Source organism: Bos taurus, chromosome 10 (genome assembly GCF_002263795.3).
Source record: "Bos taurus isolate L1 Dominette 01449 registration number 42190680 breed Hereford chromosome 10, ARS-UCD2.0, whole genome shotgun sequence".
NCBI lineage: Eukaryota > Metazoa > Chordata > Mammalia > Artiodactyla > Bovidae > Bos > Bos taurus.
Genome location: NC_037337.1, coordinates 102,127,104 through 102,141,248, shown reverse-complemented (window position 1 = coordinate 102,141,248; position 14,145 = coordinate 102,127,104). Strand labels below are relative to the sequence as shown.

Genomic DNA, 14,145 nt, shown 5'->3' with positions numbered 1-14,145 from the left:
AGGGCAGGTAGCCAGCACCTCAGCTCAGCCCCGAGGGCCTCTCTGCAGGGGACGGCCACGTCCCTGCCCTTCCCACGGGAATGGGGAGTGTTGAGGAAGTGACGCTGCTGGCTCTTCTTTGGGGCGGTCAGCGTGAGGGCTCGGCCATGTGGGGAGAGGAGCCAGGCCATCCGTTCCACGGGCTCTGCAGCCCCGAGGATCCAGGGGCAGCTGCTCCACGTCCAGTGCCAAGCTAGCCCCGAGGGCAGGGCAGCGTCCCCACATCCCAGCAAACGGGCAGCGGGACTTCCCCCGCAGACCCCCGCCCCGCAGCCCCGGAGCCCCCACCCGCCTTCCTGCCTGGACTCCGTGTGCTGACTCCTCCTGTTATTTGTGGAAAAAGAATTTTCCAGGGTTTATCAGTTCCTGTCCTCCCTTCGTCAGAAAGTGTCTTATCGTTCCTGTCTGTTCCTGTGTAAAAGTGGAAAAATAGTTCATGCCCAGCCCTTGGCAGGGATGCAGCAGCCACTGGCCAAGATGACCGCGTCCCCCTACAGGTAGGGAATCGCCACCCTCCGGGGGGTCCTCAGCCAGCGGCCCTGCAGGACTGCCGGGAAATCCCCGGGCCCTGTGGTGTCCGTCGTGAGACTCCGACAGAGCCTGCCAGGCCCAACCTGGAGGCCCACACGCCCCCACTGCGCCCTCCCTGCCCCGCTGCTCCCAGACGTGCATGCAAGGCGCCCGCCCTCCTCGGGGAGCAGGTGACGCACATGCCCAGCGTCCACCCAGCACCGACGTGTCCTGACTGCCTTTCGGACAAGCAGCGTTTACCGAGCGCCCACTGGGTCCCAGGGCACACAGGTCCCAGGGGACTGAGACGGGCATCCTCAGGGTCTCCCAGACTCAGAGAGAGACCCCCTCTCTCTCCCACCCACGCTGGGCCTTGCAGTGGAAGGGGCCACACCTCTGGGGCCGCTCTCCCGTTTGTGTCTATCTTACTGCTGGAGGGCCCCCCACTGACGAGAGCCTCTCCCCAGGAGGCCCCCCCACAGGCAGCCCTTCCCAGCCCCCTTCCTGGCCCTCCGTGGACACTCTGCCCTGCTGACGGCAAGAAGAGGCCTCCCTGCCGTGTTTTCTGCTTGTTTCTCCAATTAAAGTTTAAGCCCTGAAAGAATAGATATGTACCAGGTATGTAGCTCAGTTCAGTCAGTTCAGTCGCTCAGTCGTGTCCGACTCTTTGCAACCCCATGGACTGCAGCACGCTAAGCCTCCCTATCCATCACCAACTCACAGAGTTCACCAAACTCATGTCCATCCAGTTGGTGATGCCATCCAGCCATCTCATCCTCTGTCGTCCCCTTCTCCTCCTGCCCTCAATCTTTCCCAGCACCAGGGTCTTTTCAAATGAGTCAGTTCTTCCCATCAGGTGGCCAAAGTATTGGAGCTTCAGCTTCAGCATCAGTCCTTCCAATGAACACCCAGAACTGGTCTCCTTTAGGATGGACTGGTTGGATCTCCTTGCAGTCCAAGGGACTCTCAAAAGTCTTCTCTAACACCACAGTTCAAAAGCATCAATTCTTAGGTGCTCAGCTTTCTTTATAGTCCAACTCTCACATCCATACATGACCACTGGAAAAACCATAGCCTTGACTAGATGGACCTTTGTTGTCAAAGTAATGTCTCTGCTTTTTAATATGCTGTCTAGGTTGGTCATAGCTTTTCTTCCAAAGAGCAAGCATCTTTGAATTTCATGGCTGCAGTCACCATCTGCAGTGATTTTGGAGCCCAAGAAAAGAAAATCTGTCACTGTTTCCATTGTTTCCCCATCTATTTGCCATGAAGTTTTGGGACCAGATGCCATGATCTTCATTTTTTGAATGTTGAGTTTTAAGCCAACTTTTTCACTCTCCTCTTTCACTTTCATCAAGAGGCTCTTTAGTTCTTCTTCACTGGTATGTAGCTGATGCTCCAAAAAATACTTGTTGGGTGGAAAATTTGACCAAATCCTCGAATTTTCATCTGGAGATCACCTCCTCCACCCCTTCATTTTCTAGGTCCTTCTCTCTAGCCTCTGCCTAAGCTGGACAGTTGGTGGTGGATGGCAGAGCTGTCCTGAGAGGACCTGCTCTCCACCACTGTGACGCTTCCCGGCCCAGGGGAGGCCAGGACTCTTTGCTGGAAATAACAGGACAGGCTTTGTTTTCATTGTCTTGGTGATAAATGTTCAGACCCAAATGTAGTGATGCTTCAAAGGTGCGACCCCCCCACCCCTGTCTGAGGACAGGTTGAGACGGGGCCTGACGGGGGTGTCAGTGTTGTTGGGAGGGGGTCCTGGCCTGGGACCACGGGATGGGGCTAGGGTCTCTAGGGCCCGCTCCGTCGGCTTCTCCCAGGAAGCCTGTCAGCTTAGCAGTGCAGTGTGTGTGTGTTGGTCGCCATGTCCAACTCTTTGCGACCCCATGGGCTGTAGCCTGCCAGGCTCCTCTGTCCATGGGATTCTCCATTTCCTCCTCCAGGGGATCTTCCTGATCCAGGGATTGAACCTGGGTCTCCTGCATCACAGGCAGGTTCTTTACCAGCTGAGCCACCAGGGCAGCCCAAGCAATGTGGTAGTCCCGTGTGAACTGTTTTCCTGACCACAGAGAACCTCCAGTCCGCTGGCTGGACTGTGGGGCCATGTCTCCCCCACCATCCCCACCCCACCAGCTGCTGGGGGGAGCCAGGTGGCTTCCTGGGCTGCTGTGCCCCCTGGGGGTCCCCGGGCCTGGGGTGCAGGGGAGGGGAGAGGCCTGGCCTGGAGTGGACCCCAGGGGGGCAGGGCACCATCTTCCCAAACACACGCGGGGCGGCGCCTCCCTCAGGGGGTGATTAGCACTGACTTTCCACTGCGGGCACCTCGTGGGGAAGCGCTGACTTCCAGGCCGCCCCATGCTGTTGCTCCTTCTGACTCGTTGTTGGGGAAGGCCGATAAAAATAAAGAAATAAGTCAACCTGGGAGATGTTTAAATAAGTCAGCGGGAGTCTCTTGGCCATTACAGTGGAAAAGTGCGAGCGTGGGGAGCTGGTGGGGGCACTGAGGTCCTTCCGGGCACTGTGGTGCTCTCCTGAGGGCTGGCGGAGACTCAGGTCCTTCTTGGTGGCAACAACAGGGCACTTGTTTGCAATGGCAGATGGAGGGCAACGAGTCTGGAGATGGGCTGGAATGTTACCGAGAGCTTTCTTGGGCCTCAGAGTGAGGAGAATACCCAGCATCGCCACGTCTTCGGAGCTGCACAGGCTGCCCCGAGCTGCCTTCTCGAGGATGTCCCTTGATAGCGCGTGGGGCTGGCTCGATCTGACATTTCTTTAATTAGGTCAGTGCGTCACGCTGAGCTTTTGCGATGTTGATGCTGGTGTTTCTGAGCATGAGCTCATTGAATTTATGAGTCCTTGTCTCAGGCTGCAGCTGATGGTGAAATCGCCTGCCTGGACACAGGATTTCCCATCACCTGGCCATCCCGGCCTCTGGGGGGCCCACCGTCCTCTGGGGGTCCTGCCACCCTCTGAGGGTCCCTCCCAGCTTCTGAGGGTCCTGCCGGCTCCAGTGCAGGACACCCAGACCTTGGGACGCAGATAGTAATTCAGGTCCTGGGGCTCCGGGTGGAGGCTGCATTGGGTGTAAAGAGACGCAGCAGCCGCCTCTCCGCTGGTTTTCAGGGAGGAAGCCGCTGCCTCCGCATCTTCCTAGTGGAAGTCAGAGAGGCGCTCAGACCTCCTGACGGAGAGGTGGCGTCACGTCTCCATCGCTCTGGAAACTCCGCACTACGAAGGGCGAGTGCACAGAGCTCGGGACAGCCGGGTTGCAGCGGGGGCTGGCAAGGGCTGCGGACGCCAGTGCGGCGTTTCTTCGGACAAAGCTTACGGGTGGGAGGGTTGTTGAGAGGTTGGCCCCGGTGGTGCCAGGGTTACGTCGCAGGGAAGGGGGCTGGGCCCCCCGCCCCCGGCCCACCTCCCTCCTCTCCGTCGTCCCCATATCCATCTCTCCATCCATCCAGCAGACGCTCACCGAGGCCCTCGGGGGTGCTGGGCCGCCCCGGGCGCCGCACACACACAGGCGAATCGGAGGCTCCCTCATCTGACCGGGCGGCGGCCGAGAGGGCGCAGGGCCGGCAGGGGCGGGTCATCGGCCGCGGGCCTCCAGGAGCCCCTGCCCCGTGGTCGCTCAGAATCACGGCGTTGACCACGGGACGGTTCAGCGAAGGCTACCGTCACTGAGCCCTCCCAGGCCTCATACGGGCCTCGCTGCTCTCCCGTGTCTCAGTCCTTGTTCGCATGATGCAGGCAGAGCCCCTGGGACCCGCGCAAGCTGCCCGAGTCCGTGGTGGAGCTGGGCTCGTGGGCATGCGGGGAGCCAGGGGCCCGTGCTCCGACCTGCCTCCACCCCCTCGGGCTGCACACGCTCCGCTGCCCCTGGTGGGTCCCCCGAGCTCGGGAGCCCCCAGCAGCGGTGCCATAGGGCGGGTGTCCCGACAGCCAGTGAACCCCCAAGTGAAGCGCTGGCTTGGCACTTGGGCAGAGACCCGCGGTGACGTCTAAAATCTCCAAGAGGCAGGACTTCTTCCCTGGGGGGCCCGTAGTTAAGACTGCTTGCGATGCAGGGGGCACCGTTGCGATCCCTGGTCGCTGGACGGAAATCCCACAGACCACGCGGTGCAGCCCAAAAAAAAGGAAAATAAATACATTAAAAAAAAAAAAAAGATCTCCAAGGGGCTTTTGTCCTGGGCGTGGACAGAGGGGCTCCCCACAGCCAGGGCCCCTGCATGGCGCCCCCGCAAGCAGCCAGGGGCTCCGTCCCTGGGCAGCCGTCTCCACACACATGTAAAAGCGTGAGTGAGGAAGACACTGATTATCCTCAAACCCGCCAAGTCCCTTTTGTCTCCTTTGAAAGAACAGGTTTAATTTAATCCCTCACTTCCAGTGTGGTGCCTCACCAAGGTCTTCTTTGTACCAAACACCTGATTATAATAATTGCAAGCTTAGCAAGCTGTGTTCATTTGCGCCTGAAGAGAGGGACTGAGAGTCGCCTCCTCGAGGGCTCCTGTCTGCTCGGGAGGCCGGCCCCAGCGGGCCCTCATCTCCGGTGACCCTGGAATCGGCAGGGGCTGGCAGAGGCGCAGGCCGTTTGCACGTCTTCCCTCAGAGGAGGAGCGGGGGCCCAGCGTCGGGGCCGCAGCAACCACATCTCAGGTCCGCCGCTCAGCCCAGCAGAGGCGTCTCGGGCAGGAGCCAGCCTTGTGGCCCCGGCGTGCAGACAGTAGAGGTGAAGTGCAGTCTGGCCGGCGGCTGAGGCAGACCCCAGTGCCAGGCGCACAGCTTGGTCACGCTGGGGTTGTCACCGGGTCCCCGGCTTTGAGAGCAGGACAGCTTCTTGCCCACATCCGTGTCCACAGTGCACGGCTGGGGTGTGCGCTTTTGTGCCTTTGATGGGGGGAGGGTGCTTGCTTGCTAAGGTAATGAACTATGTCAGTCATCAAATTCTCTGTCTCCTGCCCGGCTGAATGCCACTGGGTGAGTCAGTCAGTTCAGTTGCTCAGTCGTGTCTGACTCTTTGTGACCCCATGGACCACAGCACGCCAGGCCTCCCTGTCCATCACCAACTCCTGGAGTTTACTCAAACTCATGTCCATTGAGTCACTGATGCCATCCAACCGTCTCATCCTCTGTCATCCCCTTCTCCTCCCACCTTCACTCTTTCCCAGCATCAGGGTCTTTTCAAATGAGTCCGTTCTTTGCATTAGGTGGCCAAAGTATTGGGAGCTTCAGCTTTAGCATCAGTCCTTCTAATGAACCCCCAGGACTGATTTCCTTTAGGATTGATTGGTTGGATCTCCTTGCAGTCCAAGGGACTCTCAAGAGTCTTCTCCAACACCACAGTTCAAAAAGCATCAATTCTTTGGTGCTCAGCTAGCTTTATGGTCCAACTCTCACATCCATACATGACTACTGGAGAAACCATAGCTTTGACTAGACAGACCTTTGTTGGCAAAGTAATGTCTCTGCTTTTTAATATGCTGCTGGGTAGAGCTGCCTAAGGGCTTCCCAGGCAGTGCCAGTGGTAAAGAACCCACCTGCCAGTGCAGAAGACATGAGAGACGTGGGTTCGATCCCTGGATCAGAAAGATTCCCTGGAGAAGGGCCTGGCAATCCATTGCAGTACCCTTGCCTGGAGAATCCCGTGGACAGAGGAGCCTGGCAGGCTACAGTCCATGGGGTTGCAAAGAGTCAGACAGGACTGAAGTGACTTAGCACACACACACACATGCACAGTGCTGCCTAAGGGGTTGGTGTGGCCTGGACTTTGGGATTGTCAGGGCTTCAGGCAGATGGACTAGAGCTCCAGAAAGGGGCAGACAAGACTGACCAAGGTTGGGGAGGTGGAGGAGGGGTGGGTGCTGCGTCCTGCAGAAATACCTGGGCTGAGGGATCGGCCTGGATGAGCCAAGAGGCCTGTTCTGGGAGAAAGGGCCTGGCTGGGGGTGAGCACAGCGGATTGCCAGCCTCAGGGGGTGAGGCCTTGATCTTCGGAGAAGAGAGAAAGCGGGACCTGAAGAATGAAGGGGGCTTCAGGGACAGGAGCGCATGGAAGCCCCTCATGACACAGAGGGGCTCCAGAGGCGCTTCAGTCCTGATGGCCAGGCGTGTCCAGGTGCCAGCCCAGCTCTGGCCACCCTGCCAGCAATGCTGGCCCCTAGCACTGACTCAGCCCCCGGCCGGAGCTTGCTCTGGTTGCCCTCACTCTGCCTGATTTCTGAGCCACCCTTGGCTCACTCGGGGACTGGGGAGAGGCCGATGTTTCATTCCCTCGCCGAGCGTGAGCTGGCAGCCCCTGGCAAGTCTGTGATGCCTCCCCAAGCTGCCCTGGCTTTAGGAATTAATTCCACTAAACAGATTGCTCAGGAAGCTTCAAGGTCATCTGGAAATGGGAGCCTGTTCTTACGTTCAAAATATAAGTCCAGGGATGGGCTAGAAATTCCCACGCCGGTAAGAACTCTTGAGAATCACAAGGCCCTTAGCTGGCGAGCCCTAAGGACAGTGGGTCGGATTAGCCCACAGCTGGTTCCTGCAGGCATTTTGGGAGGGGTGCCCTTGTCCCTGCCCTGTGCCCCTGGAGCCTCCAAGATCCAGCAGCTGCCACTTTCGAAACAAAATTACCAGCCAGTGGACCGGTGTCCTTGTCCCCACTCCTGTAGGGCGGGGTGAGGGCAGTGCTGCTGGAGCACTCACCTCTAGGCCCTGCTGGACCAAGGTCCCGGTGCTCCTGAGTCTCATCTCACAGGTCTGCTTTCTGACTAACAGGACCCCCAGTCCTTCAGCGTCTGCAGCCACCCTGAGCCTCAAGGTGACCGCCGGCCTGTGGCCCCCAGAGAGAGGCAAGGAGCGCCCCAGTCCTTGAGCGAATATGCAGGGTGCTTCTGAACAGCAGAGAAAGGGGAGAAAGGCTGTGCCCTCGAGGGGAGCCACCCCATCACAGATGCGGGAAGGAGGGGCTGGGAGGGACCCACAGCACAGTGGGCGCCCTTCTGCTCAGTTGGAGCTGGGCTGGTGCCCGGGGGCCGGTCTCTCACAGTGCCAGCGGCAGCAGCGAGCACTGAGAAGCTGCCAGCTCCACCCTCCTGGGCCCTGTGACCTCGGGCGAGACACTAGGCCTTTCTGAGCCTGTCTGCTGTGCTGTGCTGTGCTCGGCTGCTCAGTCATGTCCGACCCCATGGACGTAGCCCACCAGGCTCCTCAGTTAGGGGATTCTCCAGGCAAGAATACTGGAGTTGGTAGCCTTTCCCTTCTCCAGTGGTCTTCCCAACCCAGGGCTCAAACCCAGGTCTCCCACATTGCAGGCAGACTCTTTACTGTCTGAGCCCCCAGGGAGGCCCCTGTGGCGTCATTAGATATGATGACGTTACTAAGAAGGCAAACACATGCTATTCTCCTTGGAGTTTTCCCCTCCGAGAGGGGACCTGACCCTGGGCTTACTGTCCTCTGCCCCGGGAGGGCAGCCTCCCTCCACCTGAGCCCTCCTGCTCCTCCTCCTCAGTCAGGAACCTGCCCCGCCAGGACCGAGGCGCGCTCGTTGCTGAGGCTACGGGTGTCCCGGCCGTCACCCTCTGACCACAGGCTCCCGGGTCAGCCTCACTGCCCCGAGTCGGGTGCTCAGAGGTGCCGACGGCTCTGGGCCGTCAGGGTGCTCTCTGGTCCTGAGAACTACCCAGGCACAGCCCTCGGGGCCTGGGGGCTGCCTGCCGAGAGCGCCCCTACCCGCTCCAGGAGCTCATCTCGGAGGCCGGAGCCCCCTGGAGTGTGGGCTCAGGGCGCCGGTGGCTGTGGCTCGGGCCGCAGCGGACCCTCGGGCAGCACAGCCCGGCTCTGCCCTTGGCCCCTGGCGAGGCGCAGCCTCGAGGAAACCGGGCGGCCGCAGCCCCGCCACACGCGAGGCACGGAGAGAACGCGCAGGGCTGAGGTCTGCAGGCCCGGAGGCCAGGCCGCGTTCCGGGCAGGAAGACGAGGCTTTGTCAGGCTTCTCCCTGCTCTGAGAGCGGTCGTGCGCGCACAGCCAGAGGGACTCACAAAGTGACCCTGAAGCTCGTCTGACCAGTGCAGGCCAAGACGGCCCGCGACACGCTGCAAGCGAGAGCGGCGAGGAGAGGCTCCGCTCCCGTTCAGCCCCGACGGGAAACGAGGCAACGCAGGGGTGGGGGCGGGTGGTTCAGTCGCTCGAGACTGGGAAGCCTGGGTGTCTCCCCGTGAGAGGGTCCTTGAGTAAATGAGTGTCTGTCGGATGAAATCCAGACACACCAGTTGTGGAGACGCACCACCTGGAAACACGATGAGGGCGGAATACTTGGGGACCAACGCGCGCAGTCACTAAAACTGAAGTGACAGCTGTGCGGGCGCCGAGCACGGAGGGGACCGTGAGATCAGGGTGCGGCCAGGGTGGGGGCTGTGAGCAACTGACATTTCTGTTCTGTTTGTTGTGACTTTTCTTGAGGTTAAAGAAAAGTAAAAGATGGCAAACAGCCCTCTGCGGGCGGGTGTCAGCAGACAGACCGTGGCGGCCCACGCGGTGCAGTCCTGGGTGGACCTTTGGAAATGGCTGAATGCCGGGGACTTCGCACGGTTCATGGTTTGAGTGATCCTTCTGACTCCCGCCCTGAGCGCAGGAAGAACTTGAACTTCCACTGTGCCCGGCCTGGTGGAGACACCTGCCTGCCTCCGAGGAACGTGCCGAAGCTCAGGGACAGCTCGGAGTCCAGAGCGTCGTCTCTCTGACTGTCTGTCTGTCTGTCTGTCTGCCTCTGCAGGCCCTGATCCTCCACCAGCTGGGCCGCTACAGTCTGGCCGAGAAGATCCTGCGGGACGCGGTGCAGGTGAACTCTACGGCCCACGAGGTCTGGAACGGCCTGGGCGAGGTCCTGCAGGCTCAGGGCAACGACGCGGCAGCCACCGAGTGCTTCCTGACGGCCCTGGAGCTGGAGGCCAGCAGCCCCGCCGTGCCCTTCACCGTCATCCCGCGCGCGCTCTGAGCCGCCCTGCCCCGCCCTTCCCGACATCCCCGCCCTCCCGCGCCGTGCCCTTCCCGTCATCCCCCGCGCCCTCTGAGCGGCCCCGCCCTTCCCGTCATCCCTCGCCCCGCGCCTTTCCCGTCATCCCCCGCGCGCCCTGAGCGGCCCTGGCCTCCCGCCGCTCGGGCACACGGCCGCGTGCTGCGCGAGGCCCCGGAAGTGTGCAACCGACCGCGTGGACTCACCCAGCCGACCCCCAGTCACCGCCCTCAACGTGCATTTCTGTTGCTGTTCCCGCCAGCCCGATGATAGTTCTCGAATCTACTGACGTGGTTCAAAATGGATTACGTGCCATATTTTGTCAGTTGACATCTGAGTTTTAAGTAACATGAGAAAGGAATTAATCCGCAAATGTAGAAGAATGTATTCAAAGTTAAAATTCAGTGGCAGAGCAGATTATTTTTATCAGAGCTGTAAAGAAAACTATTCGCTCCCCCCCATCACCACTCCTGCTGTATCCTTGGCCCAGAAACCAAATGTGAATTTTCTGTTCCCACCTCAGTAACTAGTCCAAGCCAGGACACCAGCTGACAATTTCTTGGTTTTGTTGTCAATAATTGTACCATGTGATAAATTACTGTCCTCACTTAGAACAAAGCCTGAGTCCAAGAATATTTATATTTTGCCAATATATGCCTGTTACAAGAGAAGGAAATATGAGTTATTTAAGTTTAACTTTTTTATGTGAATTCAGAGTTTATTTATCGATGGAAATATGTACAAAGAAGCTTCAAATGGAATATTTACCGACATTCCTTATACATTACAGACACTTGGCTAAATGGAAAGATGATGTTAATAATAAAATGATTTTTAAATGGACCCACAGCTTGTGTTTCTCATGAAAACCCACAGACCACAGAGAGCCTAATACTCAGTTCATAGAATAGGGAGCTTTTGGTGCCTGGGGGCTTCCCTGGACTCCTCAGCCCTTGGAATGAGGAGGTCCGGCCCTGATGTTAGTGGGGCAATTCTCCTTTCCCGTGTTGCCTGAAATTGGAGCTTGTGACTCAGGCCTAGCCAGTCAACATCTAGCTGTTCCCTCCAACAGACGATCAGGAGTGAGCATGTGACCTGAAGTGGTCCAGTTAGGATGGGAGCTGCAAGGAAAGGCTGTTCTTCTCTCACACCTGAACCTGAGTTGTGAGGCTAGAATGGCAGCAGCCCTCTTGCCACCATGAAGAGAGGTGTATGAGGGGGTTGGAGCCAAATGTGAAGCTCTACCCAACAGATTGGACAGTAAAGACTAGACACCAAGAACCAGAGAGAAGTTGAGCAGGCCTCCCTAATCCCCCAGAGCTGGTTGGCTGAGCATCAGTGTGGTGGCCCCGCATTGCTGGGAGCACCCTGAAGCCTTGAGAGCCCCTGCCTAAGCTGGGCATGACTTCCCTGACTCACTGAGCAGGCCGGTGAGAGTGCAGCTGATGTCTGGGGAGAGACTGCAGGCAAAAGCTCCCTGTGGGCAGGGCAGGCAGGCATCCCAATGTCAGCACTGCCACTTCAGGCAGCCTCCCATGGGTGGTCATAGTCATGGGACTTGCAGTGTGAGGCAATGACAAGAAAGGGCGGTGCCCAGTGGGGCAGTGGGTAGCCCTGGCTAGAGTGTGAGTGCCTAGCCTGAGATCCTGTGCAGGACTGTGGTGGGAGACCCACCCAGCTCAGCATTGAGAAGGCAGGAGACCAGGCCCCCCCGAGGATAATGGTCCAGGTTCCATACCAGCCACTCTCTCCCAGGCCAGCTCCGTGCCAGGACTTTACCTTGGAAAATCCTGTGTGCACCAGCCCATGCATGGCTCCTGTCTGCCTGTCCAGCATCTTCCCCTCCAGAGCATCCCACCTCTCGGGAGAGCCCAGACTCCATCCACATGGCTCAAGGGTGAACTCGAAGGTCCAGTCTTTGCATCCAGAACCGTAGAGCCTTATAATTTAGTGATGGTAAGATGGGCTCAATAAAGGACAGAAATGGTATGGAAGAAGCAGAAGATATTTAGAAGAGGTGGCAAGAATACACAGAAGAACTATACAAAAAAGATCTTGATGACCAAGATAATCACGATGGTGTGATCACTCACCTAGAGCCAGACATCCTGGAATGTGAAGTCAAGTGGGCCTTAGAAAGCATCACTACGAACAAAGCTAGTGGAGGTGATGGAATTCCAGTTGAGCTATTTCAAATCCTGAAAGATGATGCTGTGAAAGTGCTGCACTCAATATGCCAGCAAATTTGGAAAACTCAGCAGTAGCCACGGGACTGGAAAAGGTCAGTTTTCATTCCAATCCCAAAGAAAGGCAATGCCAAAGAATGCTCAAACTACCGCACAATTGCCCTCATCTCACATGCTAGTAAAGTAATGCTCAAAATTCTCCAAGCCAGGCTTCAGCAATATGTGAACCATGAACTTCCAGATGTTCAAGCTGGTTTTAGAAAAGGCAGAGGAACCGGAGATCAAATTGCCAGCATCCGCTGAATCATCGAAAAAGCAAGAGAGTTCCAGAAAAACATCTATTTCTGCTTTATTGACTATGCCAAAGCCTTTGACTGTGTAGATCACAATAAACTGTGGAAAATTCTTCCAGAGATGGGAATACCAGACCACCTGACCTGCCTCTTGAGAAACCTGTATGCAGGTCAGGAAGCAACAGTTAGAACTGGACATGAAACAACAGACTGGTTCCAAATAGGAAAAGGAGTACGTCAAGGCTGTATATTGTCACCCTGCTTATTTAATTTCTGTGCAGAGTACATCATGAGAAACGCTGGACTGGAAGAAGCACAAGCTGGAATCAAGATTGCCGGGAGAAATATCAATAACCTCAGATATGCAGATGACACCACCCTAATGGCAGAAAGTGAAGAAGAACTAAAGAGCCTCTTGATGAAAGTGAAAGAGGAGACTGAAAAAGTTGGCTTAAAGCTCAACATTCAGAAAACCAAGATCATGGCATCTGGTCCCATCCATCACTTCATGGCAAATAGATGGGGAAACCGTGGAAACAGTGAGAGACTTTATTTTTGGGGGCTCCAAAATCACTGCAGATGGTGATTCCAGCCATGAAATTTAAAGTTGCAACCAACCTAGATAGCATATTAAAAAGCAGAGACATTACTTTACCGACAAAGGTCCATCTAGTCAAGGCTATGGTTTTTCCAGTAGTCATGTACGAATGTGAGAGTTGGACTATAAGGAAAGCCGAGCACTGAAGAATTGATGCTTTTGAATTGTGGTGTTGGAGAAGACTCTTGAGAGTCCCTTGGACTGCAAGGAGATCCAACCAGTCCATCCTAAAGGAGATCAGTCCTGGGTGTTCTTTGGAAGGACTGATGTTGGAGCTGAAACTCCAATACTTTGGCCACCTGATACGAAGAGCTGACTCATTTCAAAAGACCCTGATGCTGGGAAAGATGGACGGCAGAAGGAGAAGGGGACAGCAGAGGATAAGATGGTTGGATGGCATCACCAACTCAATGGACATAGGTTTGGGTGGACTCCAGGAGTTGGTGATGGACAGTGAGGCCTGGTGTGCCGTGGTTCATGGGGTCGAAAAGAGTTGGACACAACTGAGTGACTGGACTGAACTGAACTGGGTTTGGATGTTTGGTCCAAGCTTGGCCAATGGAAGGCCCCTCTAGGACTTGTGTTATGGAAACGTTAGGAAAAAGCCTCTTTTTCTGTTGGGTTTGACATCCTGTTGAGATGCCAGCTTGGGCCTGCTGGTAGCCATTTGGCGGCATGGGATGGCCTGCCTGGGACTGATGCCAGCTCAGAGCCGACGGTGGGGCAGTAGAGAAACTCCAGAGTCATCACGGAGAACTAAAGCCCCAGAGCTTTCCATCCTGGGGACCAGTGCGTTCTCTGTCTCGCTTAGAGCCAGCAGTGTAGCCTTCCATCACTTGTGCCTGAACGGGGCCTGAGAAGCACAGGGAATTATCACCAGACTCACTCCCCATGCGGGAGCTCCCAACTGCCTCTCCTTGTCCTTAACCCCACCTGCCGCCTCTGCCTTCTACCATTCAGGAAATCCTGTCGTTTCTCCGCAAATCCCATCTGAGGCCTCTCCACCTCTCCCAGCGCCATGCCCCAGCCCCCACGTGCTGCGGCAGTTCCCTGCTTCTACCTCGAGCCCTGTGATCCACTCGCTCACAGCCCTGAAAGTGAAAGCCTCTCAGCCTTGTCCAACTCTCTGCGAGCCCGTGGACTCTACAGCCCATGGAATTCTCCTTTCCCTTCTCCAGGGGATCTTCCCAACCCAGGATTGAACCCAGGTCTCCTGCATTGCAGGCGCATTCTTTACCAGCTGAGCCACCAGGGAAGCCCTCTGACAGCCCTGAGTGTCCTCTATTCTATTTTTTAGCTTGTCTGCAGCAGGTCTGAGTTGCGGCACGTGGGGTCTTTTTAGCTGCGGCATTCAGGCTTTTAATGTGGCATGTGGGACCTAGTTCCCTGACCGAGTGAATGAAGGATGAGTCAAGCCAGGCCTGAGTCACGTGCCCCAACCCCAAGCAACGTGGGGAGAGTCCGGCAAGGTGGACCCCACACTGAAGCCAGGGCAGGACCTCCTAGCACCAAAGGAG

General features: G+C 56.9%; 1 protein-coding gene across 6 annotated transcripts in view; it reads left to right on the top strand.

Annotated features, from left to right (window-relative positions):
- TTC7B (tetratricopeptide repeat domain 7B) overlaps window positions 1–10,394 on the top strand; it is a 304,954-nt gene extending 294,560 nt beyond the window's left edge. For all 6 annotated transcript variants that reach the window (XM_059890973.1, XM_024998170.2, XM_024998169.2 and 3 more), the window contains one exon: window positions 9,312–10,394. In XM_059890973.1, coding sequence (XP_059746956.1) covers window positions 9,312–9,533 — 222 coding nt within the window. In that variant the 3' untranslated portion in view covers window positions 9,534–10,394. The remainder of the gene's footprint in view (window positions 1–9,311) is intronic.
- Window positions 10,395–14,145: the final 3,751 nt, after the last annotated feature.